At 38.0% G+C, this 18,742-nt stretch overlaps 1 protein-coding gene across 2 annotated transcripts in view; it reads right to left on the reverse strand.

The window, feature by feature from the left end:
• tenm3 (teneurin transmembrane protein 3) overlaps nucleotides 1-18,742 on the reverse strand; it is a 452,242-nt gene that overhangs the window by 318,710 nt on the left and 114,790 nt on the right. For both annotated transcript variants that reach the window (XM_036574879.1, XM_036574878.1), the window contains exon 3: nucleotides 13,283-13,555. In XM_036574879.1, coding sequence (XP_036430772.1) covers nucleotides 13,283-13,555 — 273 coding nt within the window. The remainder of the gene's footprint in view (nucleotides 1-13,282; nucleotides 13,556-18,742) is intronic.

Genomic DNA, 18,742 nt, shown 5'->3' on the forward strand with positions numbered 1-18,742 from the left:
TGTACACAAAAATCAGCATTTAGAAAAATACTTAAACAAGTCTGTCTGGCACCAACAATCATGACACAGTCAAAATGACTGAGATCGCATTCTTCCTCCATTCTGATGGTTGACGTGAACATTATCTGAAGCTGCTGGCCCATATCTGCATGATCTTATGCACTGCACTGCTGCCACATGATTGGCTGATTAGAAAATTGCATTAATGAGTAGGTGTACAGGTGTTCCAAATAAAGTGCTTGGTGAGTGTACACTGCAAGTATTTCACTGTCAACTGTTTCGTTATTTATTTGTTAAATATAATTCTTTCTACATGCCTCAAGATATCAGAGCAGGTTGGAGTTTTTGTTTTTTAGACACTATGGCTAGAAACATTGGCAGATTAAAAAAACAGAAAGGATTACAGCTTCTTCAGTGGCTACTGGTTCTCCAGTAAGTTCCTTCAGCTCTATAGAAAAGAGTGACTGGATGGCCACTTTGTTGTCTGGAAATAATGTACCTTTTGATGCACATATTTTTCCAAAAAACATTTTCCTTCATTTTAAGTTGGCTCTTAAATTGAGTGACGCAATGGATATTTTGTCGTTCCACATCTTAAAAAAGGTGCGGTGATTTGAAGTTTGGACTGTTAGGCTGGCTTGCTACTGACAGGGAAATGTGTAACACATTATTAATCACATTTCTGTTTCAGCTGCTAATATAAAAGCTCAGCCGGTCTCTTGCTTTGCCATGTTTTGTAATGGCCCGTGTTTAGAAGTGGGGGGGAATTGGAAGTGCGCGGTAAAAGTGCTGTTAACCGAAGTGTAATGTGACACTGTAGCCCCTCCAGTGATTTGTAAGCTATTGATTTATTGTTATGTTCTGGTTCTCCATGTCTGTGTTAGCTGCAGACGCAGTGCAGCGGGAAGGGCCAACAGACGCTCTTTGAAATGTCAGAATACGGGAGAGTGTTTGGGAGGAAGCATGTCATCGTCCTCAGAAACACACATACACACACACACAGACTGGAATTTAGAGCTAAGACAAACCGTGTGTCTTGTAAAGTATCTAGTATCAGTGAGCTCAAACTCAGCACAGATGGTGAATGCCCCCCTGACTCACCCCCGCCCCTTTTCTTTTCTCTTTCTTTCTCTCCCTCTTTTCTCTCTATCTTTTTCTTCTTTGTTTTCTCTTTTATATCTCTTTATTTTTCTCCTCTCACTTGCCCCCTCATGTTATCTCTTTTATCTCTCTCCCTATTTCTTCTGTTTCCATTTTCTCTCATTTTCTCTCTTTCATCTCTCTGTTTATTCTCATGTTTCTCTCTCTCTCTCAATTTTCACTCCCTTGTGTTTCTCTCTCTGTCTTCTATCTACCTGGTTTGCTTTATTTCCCTCTGTCTTCCCTTGTTTTTTCTCTCTCTCTCTCTCTCTCTCTCTCTCTCTCTCTCTCTTGCTCTCTCTTTCTCTCTTTCTCTCTCTCTCTCTCTCTCTCTCTCTCTCTCTCTCTCTCTCTCTCTCTCTCTCAAAGATCAGAGACTCAGTCCCAGTTAAGCTTTACCCCTTCCATAACAATGCAGTTTTGGGCGAAATTCTTGAAACTGAGAAATCTGATGCTGAAACTGAGAAGGGCACTTGAGAGAGAGAGACCATATGGAATTACGCTCCACCACTGACCAAAACCCACCAGGGAAAAATAGCACTAAAGTGTGCAGTGAGGGATATATGGAGTGGTCTCAAGTTCAGAACAGTTATGACAAAAATGCTCACATCCATATTCAGACACTGTAAAATAAAATAAAATAAAATAACATATCAAAAAGCTTGTAGATGGACATGGCAGTTGATGAGGAGTGTGAAATAAAACATAGCCGTTAACGTTCAGAGCCGTGGCCTGGTTTCCAGGGGTTTTAACTCAGCCTATTGTGCGGTGTGTTGGTAGTGTGCTTGTGAAACTGCCACTCTGTCAGTCAGAGGCTGGAGAGAGCGCTGTTTAATGAGAGTGTGTAAGTATAACAAAAGCGGCGATAATGCCATTAGCGTGCCAGCCCCGGCCCCGTAACATTTCAGCGCTACGCCGGAGCCACACACATTTCAAACGTCTTTTACAAGCTGCAATTAACTTGTATGCCATTTCTCTTTCTGTCCAGCTGAATAGGACATGACAACTTCCTTTTTTTTGGTAGATAGCCGACTGCCAAGCCTGTAAAAATGGATCTGGATCAGGTTCAGAATGTGTTTCGGTAACACTCCTCTGTCCCCCTATGGAGTTTATACCTTCAGATGCCGATTCTTACTTTTTTTATTGTTGCTGACTGAACCGCGCAGAGAAATTCTGTTGAAAAGTCATTGTAAACTTTCAATCCATAGAACATTTGCGTTTGTCACAAAGGAAAAGAGGAGATATTTTATTGTGATTTGAATTTGACAAAAAGCTATTGTGTTTTTATGACATCAAAACAAACAGAAAATAGTCAACTTAAGCCTGTAAGTGGAATGTGAACGTAAATGTAATGCATTATGTAACTAACAATTTAATTAGCATGTAATTACTACTTAATAGTATAGTAAAATTACATTAATTAACTTCTAAGAGTTAATCTAACTCTGGTAACATCTGGTAACCAAATGAGAGATGAAGAACGGAAGAAGGAGAGAAAAAGACAGCTAGAGAGACTCGTGATGATGTACTGATGTTTACTGACTAGTGTTAAAAAAAACCCATCTGCCTCACATATACCTCAGTTGTACAAGATTATAGCACTTCATCTACCAGCCACTACTACTAAACATTCATGGCCCTAACCTTAACCTCAGCCACCAGAAGATCTGCTACAGTCTTACTTTTTCTAATAAAAGCTGCAATTTTGGGGGAAAAAAAAGGATTTTTTTCTCATGGAGAACAGACTAATGTCCCCCAACCACTAAATGTTCATGTTTTTACAATCCTGGGGGATTTGGGCCCCACAATGAGAGAAATACACACACTGGACATGTCTTTCAGTTGGACATATGGGAACTATTATAGATAAAAATGTAAAAAAAGAAAAAAAAAAGTGTGTGTGTATGGGTATAGAAACTAACCAAGGGAAATGTGTAGACTGATGAGCCACGAGCAATACTATATAAATAAAGTTATATAAAAGTTGTTTGGGGAGTATTTGTATTGAAGAATGAAATAAAATAATAATTAAATTATAATAAATCATTAAAATATTTAATAATTTATCCTTACATTAGGCATATGGGAAAGAAGGAAACTAGATAGTTACTAGTCTAGTAACTAAACTAGTCTAGTTTTAGTCAGCAACAGTGGTTTCCATGAAAACAGTAAATGAGAGACAATAGGAGTAGAATGAGAAGCGCACTGATCAAAAACTATGCTGCAAAAACTTGCTGAACTGTCCCGGGTGTGGTGGCCAGTTCGGCATCATTAGCCATGTGTTTCGTCCAAGCTCAGCTGTAAGCAGCCCCGGTTTTACTTTTCAAAGTGAATCAGAGTCAACTTGTGGTCCAAATAATGAACTTTACCAGGTGATCTAAACAGTGTGGTGCGTTCTACCTGCTAACAAAACGCAAAACGCTTCTGCTAGCATCAAAAAGGGCAAAGAGCCAGCTTCCCTGATCAGAACATCAAGATGGGACTGGCACATGGGCCCTACAAGAAAACTGAAATTTTGAGTGGAAGATTCTAGAACATGTGTGTGTGTGCACGTGCTTCAGTCTTTGATGCGTGCTGCTTTTAATATCCCTCACTGAAGCTGTGATTCTGCTGCGTGAGAGTTTGTGCCAGCTGCGAACTGCATGGCTCACATTGTATTCGTTCTGCTTTTATATTTTCATCTTCCAGCACCGGTGGTGTTAATGTGAGAAAGAGAGAATCAGAGAGAGGGCAAGAGAGAGCAAAAGAGAGAGAGAGAGAGAGAGAGAGAGAGAGACAGAGAGAGAAAGAAATAAAAGGGAGAGAAAACAAGGGAGTGTTCAGGCTACAAGTGAACTGGAAAAAAAGGTACAAAATAAGAAAGCAAAAAATTTACCATTCAAAGTCCAAATGATGTATATAAGTTGGCAAATAAACACAGACAATCTAAAGGGCACTTTGATGTGTTAACTTGTCATGTAATTAATGTTGCATAATTTAAAATAATCATTGAACACATTTACTTTTCAACTTGTGGTTACTGTTGAAAAGATTTTGAATTAACAGCCAAGAAATGCAATAAATACAGATGAGCTGAAGAATTTAAAAAAGAAAGAAAGGAAAAAAGTTCAAAGAAAATAAATTCTAAATAACTGTGATTAAGTGCAATGCAGTAATGCCTTCATTAACAAGCTTCAGCATGTAAGCATTATGCCTGTGTCAATCAAATACTTCAACTTTCATTCAAGTCACGAAAAATTCTACATCCTCAAAACACTCTGGAAAAACCACTGCAGTTCTACCTCAATCAGCATGAAATCTCAAAACGTTAAGCACCTCAAAAACAATAATCAAACAAACCTTTCAAATAACAATTTCCAAGATTTTTTGTTTGAAACATACCAACATAAACTAAAATTACCAACAGATTGTGAAAAAATAACAGTTTTGATGTTATGTCAAAGATCATGTTGCATCTACTGGAGTTAGCAGGCTAACCAGGTAGCCCAGTCTGTCCTGTCTAGTAATTCCACTTTCTACCTCAAGAGGCAATAGTGAGTCACTATAGCGTTGAGTCTACCATCAGTCCAACATGAGAGGATGAAGAAGTAGCACTGCTACTTCTTCATCCTCTCATGGCGTATTCTAACCTCTTGTCAATTATAGTAACTTATTATAGACTAAGTACAGACCATTTAAAGACAGGTAGCCAATGAAAGGAACAGTACACGCAACAATGGCTGAAGTAGGTTCCTGGCAAGAAACCACATTCGGCAGCAAAGAAAATAATGGACAAATAGAAGCAAACCAAAAGTGTTAAAACACTTTCATTGCTTTCCACCGCTAGAAATGGCTATTGGTGAGTAAAGAGATGAAGCTGAACTCGCAATGTTTCTTCTAGACTGGTAAGCAAACAGATGTTAATGCTAACATTGGCTACTTAGCAATAGTGTATAAAGGTAGCTTATTTGTTTGAAGTTGGTAAGTACATAGTACATCTGCTAAGTTAGAGTAGGGACTATGCATTTTCTTGTTTCTTAAGACAGTGATGGACACCACAACTTTCTGGTGATGTGTTGCGTGGAATATGAATTTGACAGGTTGCACCATATTACACAATTCTTATTCAAGCAATTTTTAGAAGTGTTTTAAAATGGATGAACAGAGAACTGTGCATTTTTCCTACCTGTTATAAGTTCGAAACCAATGGGTCTTATCTGTTGGTCTAATTTTATTTTTAATTCATTTCATTTATTTTACCTTATGGAAAGATCTGTAGACAAATATTTATATTCACAAATTTTAGTTGAATAGCCATGGTCTAAAGTATTGTGCTGTGTGTGTAAATACTTGTTGCAAGTTTGAGAAAGCTTTTGCTTATACTGTACAGGTATAATAACAACGAAATTGTTTTCGACTGAACTGAATTATGGAAGTGCTCCGCTGTGCTGGACCCGAGCGTTTGAGTGTGGGCTGTTCAGCGTGTTTGGAGGCGTCAAGATGATGAAGTGAGGGAGTGCTGACAGGCTGAAAATGAATTTTGAACAGGCAGTTGGAGGCCTGCTATCGAGAATGCTGACCCAAAAATAACGGCATTTACCTTCGGCCGTTTCTGAGATGCTTAGCTTTCGGAGTGCAGGATGAGTCCACCGGTGTAGAAAATTTAGAAAATACAGAAAATAAAAAGTGTGTAAGGATGTTAGTGCAATTCATGTTTTTTTTGCATTCATCTGGATCTCATTTATGCACACACACGCACACAAACCCGCAGGGGTCTAAGGAAGTGCAGTGTTTCTTGGTAAACACAGTGGCTGCTGTGAATGCGTGTGTGTGCGTGTATGTGTGATAAGGGTGAGTAAGTGACTCGCTGATAGCTTATCCACTCCCCGCTCTAACAAAAGCGATGTGTATGCTGATGCTGTTCAGACTGAGCGAGTTCATGACCCTTCTGAGAAAAACACCACAACTCTCTCAGCCTCCAGAGAGAAAACCCACCGGGCCATTCAGCCAAGAACACACTCTGCTCCATTCTCCTCCATCTCCCAGCATCATCTCAGGGGTTATTGTGTAGCCATCGCTGCTTCAGGACGGAGCCATTTCACGCCTGAAGCCAGGAAGGAAGAGTTTGTTTTCCAAAAGAACAAAAACACCTTTTGAATGAGGCTGAATTCACACAGGATCACCTGAACAACACAGAACACGGTAAAAAAGAAAGTACAATATTAACCCTTTAAAGTCTAAGGGCCTGCATGTGGGCTCACACTTCAATTCCTCACTTCCGTTGTTGAATGCTTGTATATATATATGAGAAAAATATTATAAATGAAATGAATGAATGAATCAATCAATAAGCAATCTTTTTTATTTTGTCTGCAGCCACTAAACTGTTGTTTAAGAGAGATCAGGTGTTTCTAAAACCTCATACCAGTTCTTAATGAATCACTTCACACAGTGTGACTCAAACAAACTTGTGAAAATGATCGCACAGCTAACTCTTTCTTTCATTCAAGCAGAAACTTTATAGGCTCCTCTTGGGTCTATCATGGCTTTGTATTCTTTCTCATGCAATGCTGATGTGTTTATATAATGTAAAGCACTGCCATATGTCAGGTTTACAGGGAAGAAAAAAAATGTTCTTGTATGTTAGAGATGCAGCCATTGTGCAAAAAAGACTCTAAGGCGCTAAAGATATAAGCAACATTTCCGTGCTTCCCAGAGTTATGCCCCATTTCTCAACAACAATAGCTCAGCTTGGAGAAGAATTAAGCTCACCACAAACCCAGGAGATACAAGCAATGTGTGCCAAAAGACATAAAGTGAAGAATCTCAGTGACTTTTGTGCATGCGTGTGTGAATTTGTATGCATGTGTGTATTTATCTCTTTGTGGGGATCAGATCCCCCAGGATTATGAAAACATGAATATTTAGTGGTTATGGGGACATTGGTGTGCTCTCCATGAGGAAAGAAAGCTAATCCTATACTCAAAAACCAGCTTCTTTCTGTATACTTAAGTTGCTGCTAAAGCCTGAGTAGACTGATAAACAAATGTGATGAGCCAGTTATTAATCTCAGCATTACTTTTGAAGGATAAGCTAAGCATTTGAGTTGTATTGTGGATGTGTTTTGTGGCAAGTTACTTATATGTCATTGACTGCAAATCACACAGCTACTCACTTTATATTCAAATTTGCAAGATGTTGTTGCTGGGATATGGTGAATTGTTTGCTTGGTGTATGAGATGGCCTCCGTAACATATTAGAGCAGAGGTCAAAGTATTATTTGAAAAATTTTAGGAAAGTACAACTAAAAAATTTACTGAACTGAGTAAATGATGATGAAAATTATTATTATTATTATTATTATTAGTAGTAGTAGTAGTAGTAGTAGTAGTATTAGTATTAAAGGGAACTTGTTACTACCCACCTCTGGCAATACTGGCTTTACACAGAAATATTCACACGCACACACACAAACACACACACACACACACAAACACACTATTGTGTTTACTGTATGTCAAATGTGTCAAACCATGTTTTTAGAATGACATTTTGAACTTTTGTCTTTCGCCTGAACTTTATATGCATGATATGACTATGTATGCATGTGTGTGTGTATGTGAGCGCAATCTGCTGTGTCAAATCCGTTATAGAATGACATTTTGAACCTGCATCTTTTGCCTGAACTTTGCATGATATGACTATGTATGAGAGTGTGTTTGTGTGTGTGTGTGTGTGTTTTCTCCTTTAGAATCTGCCTGTAAACTGTGTGTGTATGTGTGGAGATGGCCAGGCTAAGCTGGTTAAGATATTTACAGGATTTGTTTTGTTGTTGACACTTTTTTTCCTAATCTGATTAAAGCCGGGGTCTCTCTCTCACTCACTCGCTCACACAAACAAGCACAGAAACAGATCACACAGTCTCACCATGAACTACTCCAGCACAAACACACACACACACACACACACACAGGCATACACACAAATCACTCACAGCTTATGATTCAGCAGGAGCGAGAGAGTGAGAGAGAAAGAGAGAGACAGAGGGGGGTACACAGAGAGGAAGAGAAAGATTTATATATATATATATATATATATATATATATCTTATCGTGTGTGTGTACATGTGTTCAGAAAGAAGGAGAGAGAGAGAGAGAGAGAGAGAGAGAGAGAGAAGAAGAGAAGAAAGAGAAATAGAGAGATGTTGAATTGTATTGGTAAGAGTTGTTTGACATTATAAATCTGGCTTGACTGGTCACTAATGCTGGCCAAATTGGTCTTACAATTTTCTCTCTCTCTCTCTCTCTCTCTCTCTCTCTCTCTCTCTCACACACACACACTCCGTAAGCTCTTGACCCAGACAAAAAGGGCCGCTCTAAGCGATCAACTGAGACATCCACCCAGTCAGAGAGAGAGGGGTTTGGGGTCAGGGCGAGTGCCGCTGCCCGGCTGTCAGAAACCTTTAAAGCTTTCCTGGAGCTTTAGTGCAGCTTAAAATACACACACACACACACACACACACATTCGGCTTTTTCCAGACCTTTTCTTTCCTCTCCTGTGCTAATGGCAGGGCCCTACTTCTGGCAGGACACGCACATCCTCTTAACTTTGTTTTTTGATTAAAACACCCCCTCACCCCACCCTATCCCAAAAAAAAAAAAATTAAAAAAGAACCCCCAATCAAAAATGGAAAGGATCAAAACCACAGTCGGGGGCACTACTAACGAGACCCAAAAACCCATCAGTGCTGCCCCACGGCTGTTTCCCCCTGCAGCTCCTGTTCAAACACACACTCAGACTCTCAAATATGTTCAAACACACACTCTGCCGCTCAGTGTCGGTCCACAGGCCGGACAGCGGCATTCATCTGACTGCAAACCAAGACGGTGTGCAGTGAGCATACAGAAGCTTCCTCACAGAAACTTACTACAAGAAATGATTCTTGAGACACTGTTCATGATAATTTTGAGATAAGATTTTGGATTAAAAATGAGAAATTTTTAAATTCATACATGGCGGAAGGGGACATGCAGGGCATTGTAAGACAAGACAGCACCCAAAGACAACTTTGTTTTTTGAGGTGAAGGTTCACTCATCGATTTGAACAGTAAATAAAATGGCTATATGTGTGTTCTAGGCATTGTGAACCCTGGTTCCTGTCACCAACATCAACACCAAGACTAAGTCCCTTTGTCTACAAAGTTATAGAGGACATTTATCAGATATGTGATGAAAACAAGTCAAAACAAGTACACATAGAGGAAAAAGAAAAAAAAATCTATATATAAAATTGGGCTTTTGTGTTTGGTTTTGTCTGCAGCATATACTAGAGACACACACTAAAGTGCATGTATGTGATCCTCTCTTTGCTCCTTTATTTCACTGCACTCTGCTCTGTTCCCTCTGGGTCAGATGAGCGAGTGTCCAGTGACCCAGTGACAGAGCTGAGGCTCAGATATCCCCTCAGAGACACACACCTAAACACACTGCTTGTGTGTATTTACACTATCTCTCTCTCTCTCTCTCTTGCTCTCTTTCTCTCTCTCTTGCTCTCTCCATGCTTACTCTCTTTCACTTTCTTTTCTTTTTTATTTGGTATCTATCCTTTTCACTTTCTTTCACTTTTGTTAGTATAAATATACTGTCCTTTCTACCTTGTTTTGTTTAACTATCTCTTCTTCTCTGCTTTGCTCTCTCTCTTTGTTTTGTCTTCTCTTTCAGTACATATCTTTTTCGTGTCTTCGTTTGTCTTCACATTCCCCTTTCTCTCTCTCCTTCTCTTTCTACTCTTTCTACTTTCCATACGCTTTGTCTCTTTCTCCTTCTCATTCTCTTTTCAGCCTGTTCTTTTCTGGTACCTATCCTCTGTCCTTCTCTTTATCTGTCTTTACTCCTTACTCTTTTTTCTCTCTCTCTTGCTGTAAAAAATGGAATAACCCTCCCCTGTATTTGAACTTTTTATAACACACACACACGCACACACACAGAAGATATTTTAGAATGAATTTGAGTTATAGTTTGAATTTAAGTTATTATGCCTGCATTCTTGTTTTGCAGACACAAAAGCCATCTCTAAAATGACCATGTTTTTGTCATATGCTGACATTAAAACATACAGGAAAAAGTCTGAAGTGCAGACTCGAACATGTCAAAACAGAATGTAAATAGAATGAAAACATATTTTATCGTGTAAATATATGTGTAAACCATTACCTACTTACATACATAACAAAACAACTCTTGCAGTAGCTGGAAAGCTGCGGGTAACTCCAGTTTGAACAGTGCTGGAAGCAGAGGGTAATACAAACAGCCGTCAGTCATTCAGATGCTGCAGATCGCTTTGCTCCCGTGCGGCCAGCAGAGCATATAAACAGGAAAAGCGCTTGATACAACTGGAGATATTTTACCTACGGGACTGCCGATACATACAAGAACAGAAGCTTGAGGGAAAGTGAATCGATAATACACTGCCAGTAATAGGACTAGTTTCTAATATAATGTACATCAATGTAATTAATTTACTAAGAAAGAATACATACAGTCAAGCTTAGCCTGACTGTATGAGAGCTGAGATCTGTAGTTGTTTCATCTGATGCCTGAAACTTGATTCTGTGGTCTGAGTATGTCCTAAATTGTACACCACACCATATAGGCAACGTTTTTAGGCATGACATCTGCCTGCCGCACACATGTTTAACCAGTGCAGCTCAACAGCTCATCTATGTCAGGTACCATGAATGTGGTCACATAACTCGGTGTTTAAAAGTTCACTGTTGCTCACTGTTGCATGAAAAAAATCAATAAATGTATGTTTCTTAACCAGTGGTAAATTTTTACTGTCACTGGAGACTGTTACTGCAGTAACTCTGTTAACCGCGACACGGCACAGGTCTACATGTGCACATTCACTTCCCATGTACATACTCTTGCATGCACACACAGGCACCACACACATCGCTAGAGAGCCAAAGCTGCTTTCAGAAATATTAAATACATTAAAGGAAATGAATTTGTAGTACAGAGCTTAATCCCCCATTGAAGCATCTGCTCACTGCTCCGGCCATCAGAGACATTAAAGCCCAACTTCATCTCATAATGGTACACACACACACACACACACACACACACACACACACACACACACACACACACACACACACTCACACAGTCAGAGTCATTCAGCCTATTCAGCATTTCGCTCCTCTTAATTAAGGCAAAAGGTGATAATGAAAGCGATTAGAACGAGTTTTTTAAAGGTTATTCATATACAACACCTGTTAGTCAGGAGAATCTTAATAAACCAGTTTATTAGTGGGAATAATTTAAGAGAGGTTTTTTCATGAGAAAGGAAAAATGGAACAAAAGATAATTAATTAGTGGTTGGTATAAAAAAAAAAAATGCAGACTTTCTGTATGTGTCAGCAGACTGAGCCTCCTCTTAGGAAAAAAAACAAGAAAGAAAAAAGTCTCAATTGGCTACATAAGGAGGAATAGGAAACACCACTGAAATATTTAAATATAAATATAAATAACGTTTAAAATAACATTGTGTGTGGGTGCGTATGTGTGTGTGTGTGTCTATGAGGATGTATGTGTGTTTTGTCTGTGCTGTGTGTGTGGGTGTGCTTTGTGTGTGTGGTATGCATGTTTATGTGTGTGTTGTGTGTATTTGTGTGGGATGTGTGCGTGTTGTGTGTTGCTTCCTCTCCAAAAAAAGTCATTTTCATGTGACGGAAGTCACAGAAAGGAGGTTCAATAGCAGCGTCTGTCACCTGAGCATTTGAGCATTCACATCCGTCATGCTTGCTTTAAGAGGAAGAGATAGATGAATGAAGGAGGCGGTGGAGAGAGAGAGAAAGCGTGAGCGAGACAGAGAGAGAGAAGAAAAAGAAAAAAGAGAGAAAAGAGATAGATTGCAGTTGCCTGTTTCCTGTAGTTCTATCTCTCTCTCCATCACTCCTCCAGGTTTTAAAGCTGATCAAATTTGCACTTCAAACCGACTGGCTGGGCTAATCAGCTATTATGTGTGTTCACTCATGCAGAAGGAGCATTCCAGAGACGGCTAGGTGAAATATCCTAGCACTTAGTGTGCGCGCAGACATGCACACATGCACACACACACACACACACACACACACACACACACACACACACACACACACACACACATACACCACACGTGTACTTTTGATTGGTCATATGTGGGGCCTTTAGAACAAAACTGTGATGAGGAACACAGGTAAAGAAATCTTGTTGTATGTACACACACATCTACGTGTACACACACTTACACACACAGAGACACAGAACCGCAGTGACTGAGCATCACGTAGTAAATGCAGTGTTTAAAAGACAAACGAAACAACTTGAAACGGCTGGCTAGTGAGCCTGAGTTGAGGTACAAGTCATTTAAATTTAAGGCAGAGTCTGAGACGAGTCACCAGTCAGGTCACCTGGGACAATTCAGCTAAAGAAGCTGAGCAGAAACATTAATATTCTAACAAATACAAATAACATTAATACAGTAACTACCGATTTGATGTGTGTGAGCCCAGTATTTAGAGTTATCATTTAGTACCTAGCTTATCTAATCAATCCATCTTCACATTAATTAAACAAGTGTCAGCATTAATTGTAGTTACCATGCTGCAGCTTTTTGTTCAAATGTGCTTGTGATGGAACTTAACAACTCCATGAGAGAGATCTGGAACTGAACTTTGTTCTTCAAACTAGCTCACAAGATATCACTGCCAACTGCTTTTGTCAAATAAAAAAATCCTTGTTTCTTTTTAATGTATTTAAAATTTATTTGCATTGATTCTAGGGATATTATGATTTTTAACAACACAAAATGCAGTTATTGCCAAGATCTTTGCTCAGTACTATATATGTGCAAATCATACGTGCAAAATGTTAGCGTATGTGTGTACATTCTTAATGTCTACATACACACAAACATTTTTAGACATGAATGTCTGAATATTTTTTTCACCGACAAGCAGAATACGTTTACATGCTGGAGCATGTGGACGTGAGGCGTTAAGTCTGTAAGTTGGCTCCACAGGTGAGTGCCCAGGTTGAGATGTTACGAGCCTTTGCCAGTTGGGTCAGTGTAGGATTATAGGAGCTGCTTTGTGTGTGTTATTTTTTTTGTTCTACTTACCGTTATCACTGTCGGACTTGTTCTCGTGCTCGGTGTCGGTCAGCGTGAGGGCTGAGTTTGATCTGCTGGACAGGCAGGAGTTCCTGCCAGACTTCACCCCCCTGCCCCAAAGCCTCATGGCACGTTCCGGTGACATCACACCCTCGCCCTCGGTGTCCATGTCAGAGCCGGCCGAGTATCCACGGTGAGGGAGGCCCATTTCAGCGCAAAACGCCAAACCGCGCCGGGCAGCTGGCTCACAGATGCCCAACTGCCGCAGGTTAAAGTTCTGCCCTGGAAACACACACATACATGGTATAAGTCTTGGATGATGCAGTACACCTACACACCTAGCTAAAACAGTTAAAAATGCTTTTAAAATATTCACATTATTAATAAGCAATTAGACAAATATATATAAAACTATATCAAGCACAGCAAAAACTCTTCTAGTAGAATCGTCTATTAGAAGCTGCAGTTATTGCTGGCAATAACAAAAACATGTTGCCATTATGTATTAATTATTTCTCCCTTGTAGCTCACTGAAAAGAGTGTGGAAATTTTCTAGAAACGGCAGAGTCTGGACTTTAAATTAATACTGCATTTGTGTTTATAAGAAGAGAAAGTTTTTTACTAGGAGTTGAATTTAGATGAAAAGTGTGTGTTGTGTGTCTTGTTTGGCCCAAAAAAAAACAATGCTTTTTGAAATAAACTAAAAAGTCTACACTTAACCTGTACATAGAGAACTTAAATTAAATGTAAATAGGTTACATAACTACATAATTATTCATAACAAGATGAGAGTAATAACTCTAGAAATCTAGGCGTTAAAGCTAGATTATTGTCTGAGTTGGCAGTTCACAAACTGAAATGAGCCACTATTAATTCCATTTTATGTTAAGCTAATAAAGACTGCATATGCTGACTCTGCTCTAAATTAAGTTCTTACAGCAATCTGCTTTTGGATGGATGAAAAGGAGGATAGGCAGATGAAGGGTTGGATAGAGTGATGGGGGGTTCAGGTATGCTTTGTTGCATGGTTAAGTGTGTGTTTTAGAGGGGGTTAGAGGATCGTTGGTAAAACACAAGCTGACAGGTAAATGACCTGCTGGCATCAGGGGAGCCATTTGTGAAGCACAGAGAAAAGAAAAGATCCCTGGCGCCAAAGAAAAGAAAAGAAAAATAAAGTTGTAAAATGATGGCACCAGTTCATTTTTTTCTTCAGCCTTTTTTCTGACTGTATTAACTGACCAAAGAAACTGAATCTTCTGTAAACAACACACTTCCGCCTGCTTCTGACAGTTGTGGTGTATATATATATATTGGGCCAAACACACACACACACAGACCAAAAACAAAAAATACATTGTCAGAAGCAGGTGGGAAGCTCAGAAGCTCCTGTTTCTGTATGGGTTTTAAGGTCAGTAGCTTGTAGCTCTACATCTATAATATCTATGTATAATATACAACAACATACAATAAATGCTAAATAATAAATTATACAATTATAATGAAAAAATAATATTAGTAAAAAGTACCAATATTAATGTATAAAACTCCATCACCAGCACACTTAATTTAACATAGTAAAGGATTGATTATCCAAACTATCCATGTTATCCATGATAACTACAATTAATAAAGGGGTACCATGAGGAGAGGTTTAGGAATGGTCACACTAACACACTGACATACAGAAGATCACTATTCATTGTATTATTATTATTTGTATTTATCGTAATATTAGTGTTTTTTTCTGAGCAAATAAATGCTTACTGATCAAATACATAGTTTTTTTTTTCTCAGGTGCATAAATCTTGCACAGTACTGTACAGGTGTCTGTATATAAGAATATATATATATATTCCTTTACAGGAAAAGGAAATGGACCTTGGTCCATTTTTCATGAAATTTACACACAATGTTAAGGGCAGCAGGCATTTTCAAATTATGCCAAAACGACAAAAATGGAGATACAAGGTTTTCTTTCGACATCAGCTATATATATATATATATATATATATATATATATATATATATATATTAATTATGGCTCCTGTGTTTCTTGGTGCCTCTGTTTCGTTGATTTTCTAAGTGAAAGTAAGTGAACACATCCTTTACAGAGAACACATTTCTGAACATTTTAACAAAAAAAAGACTTTTTTTGCTGCACTGAAAAACGTGCAAATGTTATTGAATATTTTATATTTTGTGTTTTATTTTTTTGCAATAAATTAATAAATAGAAAGTAAATGGAAATTGTAAATAGAAAGTAATGGGAAAAGAAATACATTTTTAAGGCTAATTATTAAAATCAGCCATATTTAATTTTATTTTCTGTGGAGGATGTGTTACCATATTTCACTTAGAAAATCAATAAAATATGCATTTTGACCAGGGGTGCTCAAACTTTTGCATATGACTGTATGTAAGTATTTATATGCAAGAAGAATATACTAAACCTAACTGTAATAAAGATAATAGATAATAAGATAAGATAATAAAGATGGCATCAACTATCTAAAACAAAAACCTAGAAAGATAAAAGGAGTTTCTGTAAACAACACTGCTTCACCTGCGCCACACACACACACACACACACACACACACACACACATACTTATATATAGGCAGATGCTTACTCAGCACTAACCCTAACACACCATGTGTGCAACAAAGAGACTATTAAGTCTCATCAGATGCTCAAATATCGGCTGTTCAACACACTCTGCCAGGTCTCAGCACACTGAAAGTGGAACTGTTATCAGATCTGCAACCACAAACACACACTCTTCTACTACACTGCCTGCCCACAGCTCTTACACACACACACACATAACACTCCACTAAACAGACACACATACACAGACCTACACATATACTCTTGAGCCACGCAAAAAATGCAGCAGTGTACCAAGCACAACTGTTTGGGAGGACATAAAGAAAAGAAAAGAAAAACAGCTGTAAGCAGAAATGTCATTATGTTAACAAATGCCCACTTAATTCTAAAGAAGCACATCCCATTCAGTGTGTACAGAAAGGAGTGCAAGTGTGTTTCAGTGGAATGAGGATGACCCACACACACACACACACATATACCTGCTATAACTTACTTGAAGATAATAAATACATTTGAAATGAATATGAAAATGAAATAAATTATATTGTTGTTTTGTGTGAATTTCTTAATTTTTATTACCATGTTTTCTGGATTCAGACATCACAAAACTGGAATTTGGGTGACCTTTCAGAAATGTTGACATTCATGAACTCCAGTCTCCAGAGCAGTGCACTGTTTGCATCAGGAGAAAAATGGCTACTAATTATAAGTCTTATTTATAACCATGTCATTAATTTTACTGATTCTAAACATTAGTTACACTCATGTCATATGCTACAGTGATTCTAAACATTATTTATACCCATGTCATATACTACGCTGATTCTAAACATTATTTATACCCATGTCATATACATCACTGATTCTAAGCATTATTTACACTCATGTCATACACTACGCTGATTCTAAATATTATTTAGACTCATGTCACATACTTTACTGATCCTAAATATTATTTACACTCATGTCATATACTACACTGATTCTAAACATTATTTATACTCATGCTGTGCTAGGCCCTGAACTACTGTAATCAGAATGTCATATGACCCACTGTGGGGCTTAATAGGTACCATTTGGAGAAGCAATGGAAAAAAAGTCAGTCTTGGCACATGACTGACTTCACCATTGGGCAACTTCACAATTAAATTCTATTCATTTTTAATTGCATTAAAATTACAGAGTTAAAAGATTATGAGTGCAATTTTACATACATACACACACACACACAAACACACATGCACAAACATACACATACTTACACACACACTGATGGGTAATGTGATACAGATGGAGAGAAGATGGCTTAACCACACTATGGTGGCTTGGCAGTCAGGCTGGTGGTTAAAGGGCCTCTAATCTGGTTGATGATTTCATAAGTATCTCCAGGCTCTCAACGTGTAAACTGGCTTCAAAGGCAAAACAGCTACCGCCACCACCACCACAACAACAACAACAACAGCGTGAAGTTCTACAACTGTGACGGAAAACTGCTTCTTACACAGAGTGGATGCTTCTGGGTCAAGTCCACTATTCAGAAAAGTCTTCCAAATGAAGACAAATATACATTACTCGCACATAAAAAGACAGTAATAATAATAATAATAATAACGCATTTTGCACCTACTGCTACAGCCTAAAACTGAACATTAAGTATGCTTTCTCTATTAGTATTTTTAAGTCAAGACTGACAGTATGTTTTTTACATTAGCTTTTTACTTTAGTTTTTATTTAATAGGTCAGCCGTGGGTGTGTCTCAGACTTGTCTTGTATATTGATGCTTAAAGGGGAATTCTTCTAAATTTTTTCTAAAATTTTAGCATAATTCAATTGTTACAATGTAATCAAAGTCATTCAGGTTGGTTTGATGCAAAATGCTACACTCTAGAGAAACATACTGAGTTAGAATTGTTGACAGTAGTGGTGATAGGAACCAGATATCTGAACTGTTTAATGACTATATAAGCTACCTTAAAGAAAATTATTACATGAAAGGTTATGAATATGCTGCACAATGGCCAAAACACTGGTCGTGATAGTTTTGAGTTAAAATGTTTGGCCTTAAAAGTTTAAAAAGTATTTTTTTATTTTTTATTTTTTTAAATAATTTATGGCACACAGGTACACATAGGGCACCAAAGAAAAACGTCAGAAGATGTTTTAATAATAACTTTGTACAGCACTTCAGTCTACTGACATAAGTTTGAATGTGCTTTATAAATAAAATGTATTTATTTACTCACTTATTTACTCCAGCTCCATTGTAGCACCATTTTGTCATGAATCTGTACAAGTTCTCAATCCACAGACTTATGAAAACACAAAGGGTGAGCTCAGTTAGTGGGAGAGTGTGTTGGGTAATATGGCACACATAGGTTATAGGCCCTGAATGACAAGGCAGCATTAGCGTGACTGATGTCTCACTGTCTGTCTCATATTCAGATGTTTTCACATATATTTTCTATATTTCCTGTGCCTATTTCCTTTTCTTGTTTGCAGATTAATGCTACACATTGATAATGCTACACATATGTTGCTAATAATAATAATAATAATAATAATGATGCATCCTCTCACCCCCTTGCAATAGTCTATTATGCTTTCTATGTAATGCAGGCAGAATATGCAGATATATACTTAAGATGAGTTCATTATTTTGCAATGAACACTGTTTATGGAATATATTCTGAAACTTTGAGTGAGAGAAATTATTTTAAAGGGATTCTTTGCTATTGGATTTCAGTTAAGTACAGAAGCATCCACACCTAAGAATTTTGCACTGCATGAAGCAAGTTTTGCAGCTAATTACACTAACTGCTGCCTGAAGAGCGTACTTGGCTATTTACTTATGGCTCGAATGC

This window comes from Colossoma macropomum, unplaced genomic scaffold (genome assembly GCF_904425465.1).
Source record: "Colossoma macropomum unplaced genomic scaffold, Colossoma_macropomum, whole genome shotgun sequence".
In the NCBI taxonomy this organism is placed as follows: domain Eukaryota; kingdom Metazoa; phylum Chordata; class Actinopteri; order Characiformes; family Serrasalmidae; genus Colossoma; species Colossoma macropomum.